Raw genomic sequence first — 18,499 nt, forward strand, 5'->3', positions numbered from 1 at the left:
AGGGTGAAGCCAGCCCTGCCTGGATCCACCTCTCTCATCTCAAACCTGAGAAGCATTGTCTCTGTTTGGCAGGTGGGATTCACATGGTAGGGGACTGACCCAGAGAAGTGATTTGCTTCCTTCTCCTTTAGAAATTTGAGATGGACAACTTGGATGTTCCTAGATTTAGAAGTCAAGTCCACCTCCCTCATTTTACAGTTAGGGAAACTGAGGAACAAGGAGACGAGGTCCTTTGCCAAAGGTCTGACGCCCATCCCAATAATCTTTTCATTATAGCAAACTGCCTCTCAGCTGGGTCAGGAAACTTTTTCCTCCCCAGAGAGGGATAGTGTCATAGATCCTAGATTCAGATCCTGGCTAGGTCATTGACTTAGTTTGTAACCATAGGAAAGTCCCTGCTCCTCATGGGGCCTCAGTTTCCTCATGTGTCAAATGGGAGGCTGAAAGAGGTGATAGCTAAAGTCACTTTTAGCTCTTAGACCTTATGATTCAGGCCAAAGGTTAATGCCAGACCTGGGGATTTCCAGGGACGATGGTGGAGAGGGAGGAGGTTCAGAATTGAGAGAAAAGCCGTGGCCAGGCTGAAGGGCTGGCACAGCCACTGAATTTCCTGAGAGCCTGTCCCCAAATGCTATGCGTGAGGAGGGTTCCCAGGTCTACTCTTGAGAACCCTCAAATGCCCCTCCTCAGATCCAGCTCCTGCCCAGGGGACTGTCTAGAAGTCCTTCTGACCCTCTCTCTTGAGCCCTAAAGGACACTGAAGTTGGCATGCAGAGGAGGGATGGACATGGTCCTTTGGAGGATAACTTCCCTGATTGTCTTTCTGTGGCATGAGAGACCCCTCTCTTATTCCCTCCTTAGCAGTCAGAGCACTGGGCTGGGAACCAATAACACTCATCTCCTTGGGTTCAAATCTGGACTGGGTGATCCTGGACAAGTCACTTAACCTTGCTGGCCTTAGTTTCTTCATCAGTCATGAGCTGAAGAAGGAAGTGGCAAACCAGTCCAGTATCTTTGCCAAGAAAACCCCAAAAGAGGGTCACAAAGAGTCAGACCAACTGAAAATGACTGAACAGCAACAAAATAGGCCAGGCATCAAGCCAGGCACAGAAGATACAAAGAAGCCAAAGACAGTGCCGGTCCTCAAGGAACTTGAAATCCAGCAGGTGAGGCAACATGTAGCATCTTTCACAAGCCAGAAGTAACTAGAGCTAATCAGAGGGGGAAGGCTCTAGAATTAAGTGGAATGGGGAAAGGCTTCCTTACCGCTAGCAGCCTGACCACTGACCACCCCAGCAGCTGGTTCGTAGGGGACTAAGCCATTCCCCATATCTCCAGCCTCTGTTTAACATGGGAAGGGAGGAAGAAGAAGGGACAAGACAACCACAAACAGCAGGGTTGGCTCATCTTAAGGGGCTGCTTCAGACCAGGCAAGGGAGGCAGAGAAAATATTGGATTAACTAGAAGTGATATTAAGAGGTGAATATTTCAGGTTCTAGACTTAATGCTGGAAGAGGCTTCAAAAGTGGTATAACCCAAACCTCCCCTTTATTACAGATGAGGAAAATGAGAAAAATGAGACAAAGTACAGTGACTTGCCCAAGGTCACTAGTCACTCAGACAGTAGAGGGGAGTTGTGTGCCTTTTCACTCCTGACCCAGAGCTCAAATTCCTATAGTATTTTCGAGTTTGCCAATGGAAGTGGAGAGTGTGTCAGGCCTGAACTCCAGGAAGACCTGAGTTCAAATCTAGTCTCAGACACTTACAAGTTGTGTGACCTTGGGTACCAGCTACCTGCCACAGTTTCCTCAATGGTAAAAATGGGATAATAGCACCCATCATGAAGGCTTGTGAGGATTGAATAAATAAGGTAATATTTATAAAGCCCTTAGCATAGTGTGTGGTATGTCATGGGTGCTATATAAATGCCAGCTAGTGTTATTATTAATCACCTCATGTGATTTCCCACCCCAGGCCTGGGAGACAAGACTACAGGTAGTTATTGTCCCCATTTTACAGATAAGGAAATTGAGGCTGAATGATGCAAAGTGATTTGTCCACGGTCACACAGGTAACAAGTGTTTGAAGAGGGTTTTGAACCCACTCCTCCAGACACCAAGTCCAACACTCTGTCACTGGTAGGAGTAGTCTCACTCCTGACATGTTTGAGTTTTTAGGTATAGCACAGAGAACACTGGATTTGGAGTCAGAAAAGCTGGCGGGTATTCCAGTTCTGCTGTGTTCTGTGAGACCTTACACAAGTGACTTTAATGCCTCTGTACCTCAGTTTCCCCACCTGTCAAATAAAGGGCTTGAATGATGTGATCAAGTTCTAAAGTGATTCCTAGGAGCTCTCTAAGAGGCAGAGTGTGAGGGGCAGAGGAGGCACGTTCTAATCTAGCAGAGCTGCCAGAGGGGGCATGTGGCCCTGGTTCTCACCCTCCCACCCCCAGAGTGGGAACCCAGGCAGAAAGAGCAGGAAGTGCCCAGTTCCTGCGAGAGTTTCCTTCTTCCTTCTCGCCTCAGACAGGAAGCTTTGGCCTGCGCCAACATCTGTCCTGTCCTCCCCCATTTCCTGTTGCTTTCATTCCCATTCGCCCCCACCCCAACCCAGGACAACTTGGTAGGTGGGAAGTCGAAGGCGTGCCCCCAGTCCGAACCTCCAACTCCAGCCTGGTCCAGGGAGAACGGCCTGAGATGGAGCCCAAAATCTCCACAGCATGCTTCCCAAGTGTGGGCTAGAGGGCATGAGGAGGCAGTATGAGAGCCAGTCTCAAGGGAAGTGGCGGGGAGGGAGATAAATACAGCCTCACTTCTCCGCAGGAAATCAGTTCCGCATCAGAAGCAGAGAGGAGCAGGATGGGCCAGTGGCTCTTCCAGAACTTTCTCCCTGAGCTTTTTCCAGTTTCCCAAAGGGCTAAAGCCATCCCCCTAAGGCTGCCCATTACCTCTGGGTGCATCTTCTCCATTAGATTGTGAGCTCCTTGAGGGCAGGGCTTTCTGCCAGTCTGTATATCTAGGCTTCAGAAGCTTGTAATCCACGGCCATCAAAGGACCTCAGTTCAGATAGAGGCCCAGCTATTTTTTTTTTAAGCCCTCACCTTCTGTCTTAGAATCAGAACTGTGTATTGGTTCTGTGTATTGGTAAAGGCAGAAGAGTGATCAGGGCTAGGCAATGGGGTCAAGTGACTTGCCCAAGGACACAGCTGGGAAGTGTCTGAGGCCACATTGGAACCCAGGACTTCCTGTCTCTAGGCTTGGCTTTCAATCCCCTGAGCCCCCAGCTGCCCCCCAATTCCCCTGCTGAGCTATTTACCACCTGTTCGACTCTGAGGGGTTAAGCCAAATATTCTCTGTAAAGGTAAATAAGCCCATCGGGCTATGGGATCTCAAAGACCCCTTTTAAAAGGCTCTCAATTCTCCAATCGGCTTCCCAGTGTGCTCTCAGGCCCCCATATTCACAACTAACTCTAAGATGCTCACACAACTCCTAAGGGAAGGAGGGATTCCCTTCCCACTAGAGAGACCCAATTCCTGATTAAAGATGGGGAGGGAGGCAGGGCTCTCCTGGATCTGGTGATAACTCAGACAGAGCTTGAGCCCCAGGGAAGGTCTCCCCTCCCTTCCCCCCAACAAATAGCCCCAGGGGATCTTCTCTGGACCCAAAAGATGATCAGAAAAAGGCTTTGGGACTTGTGTTTGAGCCAACTGAACTTGCTCAGGGATTGGCACTGAGTGCAGAGTTCTGATGGATCAGGGAGGGGCTTCACTGCCCTCCCAAAGAACCTGGGCAGTGTCCATGGGCACCACTAAGAGCCCCCAAGGGGAACTGGAGGGGGGCAGAATGGTGATCACAGCAGCAGCAGCTAGAGCCAACTTGGTAGAAATGCCACCCTTAGATGGGCCAAAGCACTCTGGCCCTGAGCCCCGTGGAGGGAGCCCATGGGGTGGGGAGCCGGGCTGGGTCCTGACCAGCTCTCCCTCCATGTCCACCTCCAGAGCTCGGAGAGCTCAGTCACACCGCACAGCACTGATGGGAAGGCCCGTCCCCCGGGGCAGTTTCCTACCCTTGCCCAGGGCTCAAGCATCCTCTCAGTGCCAGATTCAATCTCCCGAGGTTGGCGCCCTAAAAAGATCGAGGGTCCTTGGGGCCAGCCCAGCGGAGGTGAGTCACCCTCCCCTGCGCCCCGGAGGGGATGGGTGGGGAGCCCCGTGAGGCAATCTCAGTGGCTCGAGGTGGGGCGGGGATACGGCTGGGGGTCGGAAGCCTCGCTGGCCAAGGGGTGGCGAGGCTTCCTTCTTTCCCTCAGGAGGTGTGCGGGTTGGACGCATCTCCCAAATCCCAGCTCCGCTGAGGTAGCAGCAGGCGGCTACGCGAGGGCGGACCGGCCCGCCCAGGGCTACTCAGCGCAAGGAAACCAGAGCGTTTCCTTTCTGACGGGCGGTGAGTCAGACTGCCCTGGGAACTCGGCAGGCCGGGGACCCAGCAGTCCTGGGGACCCGGGGTGAGGAAGCCTAACGCGAAGTGACACAGTATAGACCAAGCGCAGTGTGGATACCCCTCCCCACCTTCCCAAGGGCGTTCGCTCCTCCAAAGGCCATGGGGGGGGGGGGGTGTCTGTTCCCGGGCCCCTCCCGCTTCCCACCCCCACGAAGGCGCCCACCGAAGCAGGAAGGTGGAGGTGGGGGAAAGGAGGGAGACAAAAGCCTCCCGCCGGCCCATTTCCCGAAGCCGGCAAATCGAGGCTCGCAGGGCCGGGGCCAGGAGCGCTGGCCAGCAGTAGCTAGAACCGGACGGTCTGGGAGGACACGTCGGGATCCCGGGGCCCCCCACCCTACAGGCACCACCTTCAATGCTCCGGGTCGTGGCCCCAGAACTCCCTCCCTCCCTCCTTCCCTCCGTGGGCTCCGGCCGGTGGAGCTGCAACCCGGCTTGGACAGGGGACGGTCGAAGCGAGGAGCTCACCTGCGGGAAGTCATGTCTCCACCTCCCGGCCCGGGCCCGGCTCCGGCGCCCCTTCTACTCTCAGTGGACGGGCTCGGCCCGGCCACAGCCCTGCCCTTCTCGGCCCCGCCCCGGCCAACCCGTGGGGCCCAGCCCTCCACGGCCTCGCCCCCTCCGCAGCTACATATGGCCACGCCACGCCTCCTTCCTCCCAAATCTCCGCCTCTTTGAGCCTTATATAGGCCCTGGAACCACGTGGCCGCCCCAGGAGGTCCCCACCCACCCAGGGCCACAGTTCCTCGGGCTCCAGGGCCCCGCCCCTTGTCACCAAGTTCTCCGCCCTTAAAGGAGCCCGCTCCATTTTCCCTCCCCCCACCCAAGTTTCCTGAAAAGTTGCTGGGAGCTGCAGCTAAGAGCGGGGTCTGTTTCCTAAGTGCACCTCACTAGAAAGAAGAGAGCGGCTGGTCTACACTGTCTTTGCTGAAGTTCTGACTCAGTTTCTCCGCTCGCACAGCCTCAGCTGGAGCACTTTAGGGCTGATTTCCCCAGGAAGAGGAGGTCCTGGGGACGGTGGCCTCTTTGTCTTGTCCTGGACCTAGGTTGGGAGGCTAGGGAGGTTTGTGGATGGAACTGGTGCCCTGCCGCCCCGCCCCCTCCTCCCACGCCTGCTCTGACGCCCCCAACCTCCCAGGGGCTCAGGGTCGGCTTATGGGCTCTCCCTCCACACAAACACATCCTGCCAGATCGCCGTCCATTCTAACCCGAGGCAGGGAAGGGAAGGTTGCTGGTGCCTCCCCCTTCCCCTCCCGGTGGCAGTCCTCCCTTTCCAGCTATTAATAACTGCCTTGGCCTGATCACTTGCTAAATATACCCCAGGCAGGGGCTGCGGCCCCCAGGCAGCCCAGGCTCCTCTCACAGGTGCGGCGCGAGCTTGCTCTCCCTCCCCCAAGCGCACCTCGCCAGGTTACCTCCAGCCTGGCCTCCAGGAAGAGCCACCGAAGGGGAAAGGAGAGGAGGTGCCCGCCTGGGAGCTAGTGTGCCCTTAGCCGGGCAGAGCTGCGCGAGTTTCTACGGCGTCCCACGGAATCTGGCCCAGGATGTCCCCTCCGTATGGCCCTGGCTCAAAACACGTTTCCACACAATGTAAGGGAACTCCGTGGGTTTGACTGCCCGGAGCTCCAGCCCCAACTCCCTCACACAGATGGCATCTCGGACGGCTCAGCCCGGACCCCGATCCAGCAGCAGCTCCCTTAGGCCAGCGCCTGGCACACAGGAGGCGCTTAATAAGTGTTCACAGCCCGGCTGACCAGTGGAGGTGGCATTCAAGCTAGACCCGGGAGAAGGAGCAGATTTCAGCAGCTGGAAACCTCAGCCTGGGGGGCGGAGAGGGCTTTGAGGTGGAAGGGGAGTCGGGGAGCCGTGCAGAGGCAACATTTCAGCCTGCTTTTTAGATGAGTGGGTGGGGTGAGGGAGATAGTTATCCCGGTCTAAAATCGAAGAACTTTCAGGGCTAGGTAATGGAAGCTAAGTGACTTGCCCAGGGTCACACAGGTTGGGAATAGCTGCGGCCAAACTTGAACCCAGATCCTCCCCACTCCTGGCTCTGTCCACTGAGCTACCCAACCCCCAGAACAATGACCTTTTGAGGCCCATCCCTTAGACGTACCATCCAGAGAAGGAGGACCATGACCATGGATGGTAATGTCCAAAGCTGATATTGCTCCAGGGCAATGCCAGTCTAGCAGGGAGCGGACTTGCCTTGGGGGTAAGGAGTGCCCAGGCTCGAGCCTAGCTGCTACCCCTCCCCCCTGGAGCCGGGAGCACTCCAGAGAAGCATTGCATCCGAAACATCTACAAGATAAATAATGAATCTCCATCCCCAGCCCTGGGGAGTAATTCCTCCTCCTTATCCATGTTTCCCTTCCAAGAACCTCACCAGTCTTTCCGGGCATCCACTCCTTAGTGGAGGGCAGGCCGTGGAGGGGGTGGGGGAAATGGTGAAGTGACTGGGAAGGGGCCGGGGAAGGGCAGCCCAAACTTCAGAAGGTGGCGGGGGTCGTGGGAATAGGTGCTCCCCCCCCCTGCTCAGCCTGCCCCAGGACAACATCCTCTGCAAGCCCCCAGGAAGAAGGGGATCCACATTCTGTTGGCCACAGGTGGATCTCTCGGTGGATAACAGAGATCTCACCTCTCCCAAAGCCCCCAAGCCTACCTGCCCTGGGGAGGAGGAGGGCTGCTCCGAAGGGCTTCCCAGGTGAACCTCTAGCTTAAAGAGGTCATTTCAGCCATCCCCCAGCTGTTGAGCTCAAAGCACTCTCCCTGCCTCGTGCCTCCAGATGGCTGGGAATCGAGGGGCCACGTCTGCTCCCAGGGGAGGCCCCAAATGGAGCCCAGTGGCACTTTGTGATCCCGCACAAGCCTCCCCCAGTGCCTTTCCTAAAGCCCTTCCTCATGGCTCTAGCCACTCACTCGTGCTTAAGAGCCTTAATGGATTCTTGAAGCCTTCCACCCGAGTGGAAAAGGATCTGAGCAGCAGCGGCCCCAGTGAACGGGATCTCCCACCACCTCCCCAGCAAGTCCAGCCCGCTCCAGCAGGGCTCTAATTGCTGCCAAGTTTCCCCTTGGATTAAGGCAAATGGCCTTCTGGTAACATCTGCCCTGTGGGCCCAGGCCCTCCTCCAGACTTGGAATTCCTCTCCCCGCCTAAAGAGAGCTGCAAGGCCCTTTTGGAGCCCTCCAGGTCAACTCTGCCCCCAATGAATGGAGCATCCAAGGCTATCTGCCTGGGCTGCCTTTGCCCATCCTTTGATAATGGATGGAAAATGCTTTCTAGGCTATAAAGCACTATGTTGGGCTCCCGGGATCAGGGTTCAGGAAGCTCAGGATAAAGGGAGAGGATGGAAACTCCTTGAAAGCAGGCAAGGGAATGTCTTCATCTTTCTCTTCTGAGCTCTCAAGGCAGTGTGGCGTAGTGGGGAGAGAGCCAGCCTTGAAGACCCAAAGACTTGCTTCCTTTTATTTTTCCTAAACACTTACTTTCTGTCTTGAATAGATAGCAGTATCAATTCCAAGACAGAAGAGCCTTAAGGGCTAGGCAATGGGGGTTCTGTGACTTGCCCAGGGTCACAGAGCTAGAACTCTCTGAGGCCAGATTTGAACCTAAGTCCTCCTGACTCTAGACTTGGCACTCTATCTGCTAACCATCTAGCTGCTCCAAAGCTCTGTTCTAATTCTACCTCGGACATAGACAGATTGTGTGATTCTATGGGACTTTTCAATGTTCCAGGCAGCTCTCAAAAGCTATGTATATTTCAGAAAAGGTATTGACTGACAATACCCTCCCCTGTGCCTTCTAGCAGTGAAATCACAGGTTTGGTTCCCATTTGCAGTGGCTGGTACAGAGCAGGTACTTAAATGTTCACATCTAAGGGTAGCTTATCATTTAAGGCCTCCTCAGAAATCTGGTCCCCACCTACTCAAGCCTCCCTGATCTCTGAGTTGGGGGACTGTACCAGCGCCAAGCTGGCTGTGGGTTTCATCTTGTCTCAGAAGAGCCAGAGTAGCCCAGGAAAACAAAGGACCAAAGAGAGATAGCCGCTGAGCTATACTCCCAGGCAGTGTGGTCAGAATCAAGAAAATCTGGGTTTGAATTTTACTTCAGACACATATAGCTCAAACAGTCAATATCTCTAGAGCTCACTTCCCTCATTTAAGGAGGGACTCAATTCCCTACATAGTTCCTCTGTGTCTAAAAAGATCCTTGGCCCAAACCCCCATTGGCTAATTACATAGATGGGTTTTGTTTGTTTGTTTAAACCCTTACTTCTGTATTAGAATTGGTACTAGATATCAGTTTTATCAGAAAAGCTTATCAGAAAAGCAAGAAGGGCTGGGCAATGAAGGTTAAGTGACTGGCCCAGGGTCACCAAGCCAGGACATGCCTGGGGCCAGATTTGAACCCAGTACCTTCCATCTCCAGGCCTGGCTCTCTATCCACTGAGCCATCCAGCTGCCCCAGGCTCCACAGACTTGTAAGGAGGTGTTCATACCTTACAGAAGTGGGTGGAGAATAGTCAGGCATTTTTAGTGGTCCCTAGCCTGGCCTCAGTGGGGATGGAAGACAAAAGGAGAAGGAAAGCTGTCCCATCCTTCCATCCTTCCCCACCATGTTACAAGACACAAAAACTTATTTTCAAGTTTTCAAACTTTATTTCATGGCGACTGACAAAAGACACACACAAAGTTAGTAATGGTTACATCATGCTGAATGGGGGTAGGGGGGTCTGGAGACCATTGCCCAAACCAGAAGAGAGCAGAGGCTCGGCCTACCTTGGTGTGGCACGGAGAGGTGTGGAGTGGCATGGTGTGGTCCCAGCCCCTCTCCTTGACCCCCAACACCATCCTGCCAACAGGCCTCCTGGCTTCCCTTACAAACAGAAAATTAAGTATCCACCAGGCCCCATCTGGAGTCCTGGCTCCCAGGGGGCCTATGCCCCACTGGGGTGGGGGTGGGGAATGGGGAGAGGGCACAGGGAAACAAGGACACATATGCTGCATTTTAAGGCGTTTCTGATCCCAGCAAACACCACTGCCCCTTCCCCCCCAATATGCAGGAACATTTCCCAACACGACAGATACTGAGACCACCTCCTGAGAGGAGAGACAGAGCCAGGGTCATTATCTTCTGGCTTACTTATAAGGTGCAACCCTGTCCAGTGTATCATCTGCCTTCCCCTGCTCTAATACCCCTCTGGCTTTTTTGTGCCCCCTCAGTTCCCCCCACTCCCAGGGTAGCCGTGCTAGGGAGTGGGACAAAGTGGGAGTGGAAAGGGCACTCCCTAGGCTCTGGCAACCAGGGACAAGGAATGAATGTGAAAACTGCCCCCCTCCCCCCATGGATAAATCATCCTTTCCAACAGACAGCTTTAAAAGCTGCTTCCAGTCCTGGCTCCCTCTGAGACCTCCATTTCCACCCCCTTTCCCACTCAAGTGGGGAGGAGATGAGAGCCCAACTCCCAGATGTCCTTTCTTCCAAAAGTCACTGTAATTACTCCAGTAAAAGCCACAAGCTTCTCCCATTCTCTTCAAGTTCAAAAAAATGGGCCCTAGGGACCCCTGCCTGAGGTGTTTCTGATGCGAGAGAAAGACCGCATTTGGAAGCCCAAATTCAGACAGAATCGTAGGCAGCTGGTGTGTGAAGAACTGGCGACCACGGAATGATCTTCCCTTGGCTGGGAGAGCGAGGCCCCACACTGTCCGGTTCCCCTCTTCTCTGGAGGAATGAAGCTCATCCAAGTGCATTTGAATGTGACGAACAGGCAGGAGAGGGCCAGGGTGGCCCCCCTGGGGCCTGGGGGATCCAGGCCAGGTAGAGGAGTATGGTCAAAGAGCCCCAAAGGATGTTTGGGCCCAACAAACAAGATTGCTTCTAAGTCACAGTATTGGCACTGAGCAGGCCTGAAAGGTCTGGGGCCAGAGCCAAGGCTATCCCCCAGGCCAAGGGAGATTGGAAGCTGGGCCCGGGCAGGAGGTATCGTGGAGTGGGCAGAAACCAATCTCCTCACTTCCCCCAAATAAAGCCTGAAATAAGACCCTCAGAGCTTGTTCATGCTGTCTAGCTTCTGAAGAGCAAAGTCAGGCAATACAGGACATGGCTTCTGTATAGCCTTGGGGAAGTGTGCCCCCAGCACTGAGCTTCAGGTCGTCTGAGCACAGGCAGCAATGTCCTTGGGGAGTCCCAGCCTGTGTGTGTGTGTGTGTGTGTGTGTGTGTGTGACTGAGGGGGAGGATACACATAGGGGGTGTGTGTGTACACGAGAGACTGTCGGTAGAGGAGAATAAGGTAGGGATGGCAAGAAGGATGACAGTGCATTAAAAATAAACAGAAAAAGTCAGACTCTTACACACATAAATTACAAACATAAAAGACTGATGAAAAGGGAAGGAGGGGTGGGGCAGAGGCTGAGGACCCAGGCGAGCTCATGGGGCCCTCTGGTCTGGCCTTTTCCCAGTCAGGGCCGGTCCATCTTTGTCCTCCTTGGAGGAAGAACCAGGAGGGAGAGAGGCAACTGGGACCTGGCCAAATCTCCAGAAAAGAGCTTACAGTCTGTCAGGTCCTGGCCCCTGTATGCCGTCAGCTGTCCAGAGAAAGGGCCTGGGCCTTCAGAGCCAGGACCCTCCCCAAACCAGAGCCAGTGGAAGGGAGCTCTCCCCAGAGCTGGGGTGAGGATGGAGGGAGGTCTGCATTTCCTCCATCCCCCAAGAGGTGGGCAGAGGGGAAATTATATATAAAAAAAAGCCATGAGTTTACAAAAATAGAAAATAATTACAACGACTGGCAGGAGACAGGGCTGGAGATGGATGGGGGCATCACGGGGCTGAGCAGTGCCGTAGGGTGGGCTTATGTAAGGCGTCCTCAACCAGGTGCAGCTCCTTCTGGCCCACCACCACTCCCCGCAAGCAGCCCACAAAGCCTGTGCTGTAGGCCTTGGGTAGGCTGTGCGCCACAGTCAACTTCTCCAGGCCCCCTGGGAGAGAAAATCGAGTAAGAGAAGTAGGTCAGGCAAACCCTGCCTGTCTAGGAAGGGAACTCCTGTGTGGGACCCCCAGCTCTAGCCTGTTCCTATCCTTCAATCCATACACCTTCCCACCCATGGGAAACTGGCTGTCAAAGTGGCCTGAAACAGATGAAGAGAAGCTAATCTGGTGGGCAGGAGGTTCTGGGTTCAAATCTGCCCTCAGACACTTCCTAGCTATGTGACCCCAAGCAAGTCACTTAACCCCCATTTGCCTAGCCCTTGCCCTTCTGTCTTAAGAATTGAAAGACAGAAAACAAAGGTTTAAAAAACAAAGAAAACGGCCCTTACTCTCTTCATTGAAGAAGTAGGGGAGGGGGCCTATGAGTGTGAAATAGGACATACACCTCCAGACTCAACTGATGTCTTGGTTAGTTTTGTTAAACATTTCCCCCTCTTCTTTTTTATTCTTTGTTACAAGAGATGGCTTGATGGGATGGGGTGAAGAAGGATAAATATAGAAGGATTTTTTTTTCCCCCAGGAAGGAAAGTGATGTAAAAACCAAAGAGATCACTAAAAACTTTAAATCTAAAGACAACAAAGCTGTACACAGCCTAAGGGACAGAGTGATTTCTGAGTAGTGGAAGGTATGTGTGACTGACAGCCCTTTGATGCATTCCCAAGTCACAAAGAATAAAGGATATCTCTATGGGTTTGACATCAATTAGTCTGCTTGAGAGGAAGTAAAGGTCCATTTCACAAATGAGCAAACTGAGGTTCAGAGAGCTATGCTGACTTGCCATGGGTCACATACCCTGGAACCCAGGGCTTCATCATTCCAAGCGCAGCAGAAGTGACTTGGATTTCATCCACTCCCGCTTCCTTCAGTGCCCTCAACTTGGTTGTTAGGGCAGAGAGCCAGACATCTGACTCAAATGCTACTGATGTGACGTGTCCCAGGACGGGCCGACCCACCCCGCTAAGCAGCCCAGAGTTCATCTCTCCAGTGGAGGTAATAACTCAGGAGACGGCCCATTCCCCCACAACTCCCACTCTCTGGGGCTGCTAAGAAACATCTGTGGATGGATCGATTGGAGGAGAGGGGCTCTGAGCCCCAAGCGCCTGGTTATTATTGTTGTTAGGGCATGAGAAATGCCTTTCCTTCCCCGCCTTCCACCCTGCAGCTGCAGCTCACCCAGCCATAGGGCTCCATCTGTGTCCAGCTGTGTGGCCCCCAGAGGGGAGGATCCTGTCACCGGGGCCTCATTGCCGACCTGGAGGGAGCCTTCTCTTTGTACCCTGGGTGGAGGCAGAGAGCAGGAAGGCTGAGTTATTGCTTCACACATGCACAGAGCTCCCAGGCACATGCCACAGTCTGCTTCCTCCAGGTAGCCCAGTGAGATTGCCACCCTCTGACAGGCAATAAGAGTCCTCTGCTTTGGTGGGTTCAATCTATCTCCTATATGTTTCTGTGTGGTTATATGTGTGCCTGCGTGTGTGTGGCATGTCCTACAGCATGAATAGGGAAATGCCTGAGTGTGCCAATATATTAGTGAATAGCTGTGTGTGCGTGGATTTCTCCAGAGGGGTGTGCATTGACTACATGAGGATAACCATGCCTGTGTGTCCTGGGTATCTGTAGGGAGATGGTTGGTGCTCAGTTCTACAAACTGGAATTGAGGGAGGTGTTCCGTCTCCTTCCTCTTATCCCAAGGAAGGCTCCATCAGCTCTAATCTCTGCCCGTGCCCCCACGCCCTGAGCCCTCGGAGCCCCATGCCCCCAGCTCTTGGGGCCTCCTTGGGCTTCCAGGCTCCACCAGCCCCCTCTCCCCTAGGAGTGCCCAGAGCCCGGATTCCTGCTTCTGCTGTCCGGGCCTGCCCGCCTGCCCACTGGCTGAAGCGTCTCAGCCACCCCCTCCAGCTGTCCCTGCCCTGTGCCGTAAATAACCACGCTGTGCCCCCGGGGCAGGCCTGGGCATCCTCCCCTCCAAATGCGTCCCCACCCCCATCCTGCCGGCCATTCCTAGAATCTGGGATGGGCAAGTCTGGGCACAGCCGGTACCCCCTGCCCCGGCTCTCACCTCTATTCTTAGCTCCATTTCACAGCCCGCACGCCAGGGCCGCTGGGCCAAGCTGGGCCGAAGCCCGAGACAGCCGGCCTTTGGCCTGCCGCGCAGCTGTCCCTCTCCCCACCCCCTGCTGACCTGGACGCCTTGACCCGGAGCCAGCGATTGGTGTTAACAGGCACCGTAGAGTGCAGGACGACGGGCTGGGAGCCCAGGTCGTAGGTCATCTGCAGGCGGCCGTTGACGATGGCCAGCGCGATGTAATCGGCCCGCTCTGTGCCCTTGCCGCTCCACAGCACCAAGCCCTGCATGGCCTCTGTCCGCAGGCTCAGCTCGAAGTGGTTCTCCTGCAGGGCCTTCTCACTGCGGGGCACAGGATGGGCTGTCAGGGAGCAGCCGCCCCTCGGCCATGACCGAGGCCAGCCCAGGCATGCACACACGGAGGTGGGGGAGGACAGACCCAGACACCGAGAGACCGAGAGATGGAGAGGGACGCACGAGACCAGGAGACACAGAGAGGCAGGCAGGCAGGGAGGAAGGGAGGCCCCAGGGGCCCCGGCACCCGGGCACACGCTCACCTGGGCAGGACCCCGGAGTCCATTGCATCAGGACTTAGAAGCAAGAAGAGAGGGAAGGAAGCAGTAAGCAGGGAGAGAGGCTGCTTGAGCGGGGCAGGGAGGCCGTGGGAGGAGGAGGCCAAGGGAGCCCCAGGGGAGAGATGCTAGACCCCTGAGATCAAGGAACCCAGGGAAGGGATGGGGAAAGGGGGGAGCTGTTGGCTAACACTGCTCCCTCAGGGCTTCTGGGGGGGCCCTGTTCTTGGGTCCTCCCTTTCCTGGGGCACAGAAGGCCCTCCTTAAGGGGCCTGAGCCTTCCAAAGGTGTCTCAGTTCAGCCTCTGCTTTGGGGGAGTCCTCCCCCTGACAGATGGTTATTCAAGGGGTACCTGAGCGGAAAAGGGGTGGGAGGGGACGGGCAGGGCTGGATCCGTCTTGGGCCCAAGGAAGGGCTCACAAGAACTCCATGGGGACGAGGCCTCTCAGCTCTCCCCAAATCAGTTTCCAGGGTGCGGGAAGGACTGCTAATGGGGATGTAGGCTAGGTAGAACACTGCATCGATGGCGAAAGGGCTTCCTGGGAGAAGGGGGAAGGTCCTCTGCCAGGGCACGACGAGGAGCATGCAGACACACGGCTAGCTGCACCAGGGCCAGATGGAGCCCAACTCTTAGTGCCCAAGGGAGGAGAAGGGACGGATAAAGCCGGACGGGAGGTCAAGGGGACGCCTTCTAGGGCAAACACAGCACACCAACACACATGTGCCACACAGAGACAAACATGTACACAGCCACAGGTGTACACCTATGATGTCCTTCGAGGCTCTGGGAGAGACAGGTAGGGAGAGCCTGGGGGCAACATCTCCCCAACAGGAAGACTAACCTAGCCCAGCCTGGCCCATGTGGGTCTAAGGACTGGTACCAGCCTCGTGGCCTCACACAGCTCCCCAGATCAGTAACCCCATCCATGAGGAAGACAGGGAAACTGAGGCTAGAGAGAGTGGCATGGTCAGATCTAGAGCTTCCTCACAGCTAGGACATCAGGCCTCAATCCTTCTAGCCCCCAGCTCGGAACCTTCGTTGTTCCCCCCAGCCCTGGCCCTAAGAATGGGTGTCCTCCAGGGGCAGGGGCTGAGTGTGGATGGATGGATGAATGGATGGATGGGTGGCCTATGAAGATGGAGGGACATTGTTCTGGCCTGAGGATGCTTGATGGGTAATGAGTGAGCTACAGCCAGGGACAAGGGGTTTAGGGACGGCCAGTGGACCCACGAGGGCTGTGGCCTGGGAAGGACTTGGCGGCAGGGTAGAAAGGGACGTTGGCCTGTCAGACCCCTAAGAAGTCTGGGAATGGATGGCCAGTTTCTACAGATGGCAAGCCTTGACTGGCCTATGAGGATGGGGCTGCATGATCAGGGACGATGATGGGTGTCCAATAAGGAGGATAGGGCTACTGTGCTACTTACGCTGGGATCTCATTGGTCAGTTCGCTTGGAAACAGAGAAACAAGGACAGTGAGAAGGCAGGACAAACAGGCAATTGGGGAGAGGGAACAGATGACAAAGACACATATAAAGTATAGGGGGCCAGGATGGTAAGAGGGGAGACCAGGGCAGCCAGAGCAGCAGCCGTAGAAGGGACAACTGCCCCCCCTACCACAGGCTAGGAGCAGGGACCATGACGGCAGCCCCCATCTTCCCGGGGATCCCCTTTGCACTCTTCTAAGAGGCTCCTGGGACCCCTGGAGGCAGCTGGTGGGAGGCTCAGGGAGTCAGGGAGGCATTACCTGGTGGTCACTGCATTGTGATACTCGATGAATGTGCGTCCATCAAAGGCAATGGAGTCCAGGTCGGCCGCTGACTTCTCAATCAGCCCTGGGGACAGTGGGGTGAGGGGGACGAAGTGAGCACCAGCAGTATAGAGCTGGAAGGGGCCTTGGGAGGCATCTGGATTAACACCCTATTTCACTGGGAGAAATTATCCCCAGAAATGGGAAAGACTCATTCAAGGTCTCACAGGGAGAGAAGGAAGGTTGGGATACGAACCCAGGACCTGTGCTGCCAGCTCAATCCCTACTGCACCACGTTCCCCTTCTTTCTAACCCTCACCTCCCATGGGCAGGACACTCTTTCCTAAATCTAATCTTGATCTCTCTAGCTATGGTAGAAGAAAGCCAGGATGGCATGGCTCCAGCTTGCCCTGCTTCTCTCCCAAACCAGCCTGCCCCCCGCAACCAAGCCCTGGCCTCACCCTTCTCGCAGTGGACCCCCGAGAAGCCCCCCAGGCACAGACACTCATAGGTATCCTGCTGGGGAGAGCAGGAGCCCCCATTGAGACAGGGCTGGCCCGAGGCCTGGGTACAGGGGTGGTCAGGGAAGGAGGAGATCTCAACAGCATCACGGACATTCTCTCTTGTCAGCAGCTGGCGGCCCTTCAGGGAGACCTGGAGGCAGGGGAAGGAAGGGACGGGTGTGTCCACTATCGGGGGGCGATGCCCCATCTCTGGCTTCCCTAGAAGAGGCTTCCACCCCACTTCTCCATCACTAGGACAGCTCTTACCAACTGGATGGCCCCGTCAAAGCCTCCAGAGACAGCGGCCGCACGGGCCAGTTTGCTGAAGTCAGGAGCACCCCCAACATATAGCGGCTCCTTCAAGTTGAGGACAGTGTGTGGCATCTGGGCAAGGGGGAAAACCAGGAGAATCCGAGTCACAAGTGGGGAACCCAGACTTTACCTCACATGCCTTCCCTTGAGTCTGAGAGTTTAAGACACGACTTCCCCAACCACTCCCCTCCCCATTCCTGATCCCAGAGACAATGGCTCGACCCAGGATCCATTAGAACACACAGAAATGGTGGACGATGAGATCTCACTAGATGCAGGACAGGAAGTTGGGAATGGGAGGGGAGGCAGTTACTCCAGACACTGGATCTGAGTGAAGATGGAGGTGAGCAATGGGAAACAACAAGGGACAGGAGGGAAGGCAAGACAACAAACAATTCAATTCCTAGAGTGCAGATTTAGAGCTGGAAGAGCTCTCAGAGGTCAAATAGTCCAACCCCTCATTTTACAAAGGAGAGAACTGAGGCCCAGAGATGTCGAGATAATCCAGCAACCAAGCAATTAGAAAGCATCTACTCTGCCAGGTACTGGGAAGACAAAGACAAAATGAAAAGAATTCCAGCTTTCAAGGAGCTCACAAATCCGACAAGTGGGAGAAACACTCAGGCTCTCTGACCCCAATCCAATGTTCAATTCATTCTACCAGGCAGCCAGGATTCACAGGATTCTCATCTCCTGTGCTTATAACCCCAAGCTAGGCCCAGTCTTGCTCTGATTTCATTGGTTTGGGAAATCTCTCTCCTGGTGCAGATTGCAACCCCTCAATCACATAGTAGGTGGTCTTCTAGAGGTACTGGCTGAAAAATTCACCTGCCACCACTAATCTAACAAGTTGGGCCAGCTGCACCTCAGACAAGACTAGCCTCACCAACTTGGCAGTACCACGATGAAACACCAGAGGGGTACTTCGACAGAAACAATGACCAAACCCTGCCCAGCGCCCGGGAGCTCCCAAGCTAGTGGAGGTTTGGGGAGAGGAGGAGGGGAGGATGGGAGATGTCCACAGATAACTACAGGTCAGGTTAGAACAATGGCAGGTTACAGGACAGGGCAAACAGAAGCAATACTTATCTGTACCTTTCGGGATTTCTGAAATCCGGAGGGGGGCAATGCAGAGAAAGGGCGAGAAAGGGGGAAGCCAGGAGGAAGAACAAAGACAAGGACAGACAGAGACCGGGACAGACAGACAGGGAGAGAGAGAAAACAGATCAGTAGGATAATGCCAGGGGGTCCCAAGGGGCAAGGCTGGCCAGCAGTGAGGGGCAAGGGAGAGGAAGATCCCTCAGTTCCTCCCTTATGATTAGAGGGATAAGCTGAAGAGGGTCATGGCATGGGGATCAAAAGAAGTAAGAGAACTTTTTGGGATTGCCTTAGGGGAACAGAACAGGACTGAGGGGAAGAAGTGGGGGGAGCCCCTCGCCCCATCAGGTACCCATCCCAGGCCTGAGACCCATCTAAGCTCCAGGGCTCCCAGCATTTCCTTTCTTGTGCTAAGAGCTTTGCTACCTGCCTCCTCCCACCTCCCCAGCAGGGTTAGTCTATCCTTCTGCTATAGCCAGGGTCAGGGTGGAGTCCCCCATTCTAAGACTCCCTCCAGTTCACTCACCGGGGACTCTCCCAGCACTCGGTCCCCATCATTGACCCTCATGGCCCCCTTCCTCCCATTCCGCTCCAAAGACACTCGGGTCCACTTGTTCAGGGCTATGGGCTCCTTGCTCCTGGTGGGTAGAAGACAGGGCAGTGTGAGAACACACAGCCCAGCTCAGAGCTCCCTCAGCCCTGTCCAGCTGGCCCCAGG

At 55.0% G+C, this 18,499-nt stretch overlaps 2 protein-coding genes across 8 annotated transcripts in view; both read right to left on the reverse strand.

Moving 5' to 3' along the window:
* The window catches only part of LOC100023824 (tyrosine-protein phosphatase non-receptor type 11-like), a 43,776-nt gene extending 38,641 nt beyond the window's left edge, over positions 1 to 5,135 (reverse strand). The window contains exon 1 of the mRNA XM_056796054.1: positions 4,967 to 5,135. Within this exon, the coding sequence (XP_056652032.1) occupies positions 4,967 to 4,980 (14 nt within the window). The 5' untranslated portion in view covers positions 4,981 to 5,135. The remainder of the gene's footprint in view (positions 1 to 4,966) is intronic.
* Positions 5,136 to 9,131: 3,996 nt separating this feature from the next.
* Positions 9,132 to 18,499, reverse strand: part of AGRN (agrin) — a 102,630-nt gene continuing 93,262 nt past the window's right edge. For 4 of the 7 annotated variants that reach the window (XM_056796057.1, XM_056796059.1, XM_056796062.1 and 1 more), the window contains 8 exons: positions 18,308 to 18,419; positions 16,639 to 16,755; positions 16,330 to 16,522; positions 15,866 to 15,953; positions 14,106 to 14,138; positions 13,666 to 13,890; positions 12,657 to 12,760; positions 9,132 to 11,472 (listed from right to left, as the gene is read on the reverse strand). In XM_056796057.1, the coding sequence (XP_056652035.1) occupies positions 11,315 to 11,472; positions 12,657 to 12,760; positions 13,666 to 13,890; positions 14,106 to 14,138; positions 15,866 to 15,953; positions 16,330 to 16,522; positions 16,639 to 16,755; positions 18,308 to 18,419 (1,030 nt within the window). In that variant the 3' untranslated portion in view covers positions 9,132 to 11,314. The remainder of the gene's footprint in view (positions 11,473 to 12,656; positions 12,761 to 13,665; positions 13,891 to 14,105; positions 14,139 to 15,865; positions 15,954 to 16,329; positions 16,523 to 16,638; positions 16,756 to 18,307; positions 18,420 to 18,499) is intronic. The other 3 variants (XM_056796058.1, XM_056796060.1, XM_056796063.1) reach the window with 1 other exon arrangement.

Source organism: Monodelphis domestica, chromosome 4 (assembly GCF_027887165.1).
Source record: "Monodelphis domestica isolate mMonDom1 chromosome 4, mMonDom1.pri, whole genome shotgun sequence".
NCBI classification, from domain to species: Eukaryota; Metazoa; Chordata; class Mammalia; order Didelphimorphia; family Didelphidae; genus Monodelphis; species Monodelphis domestica.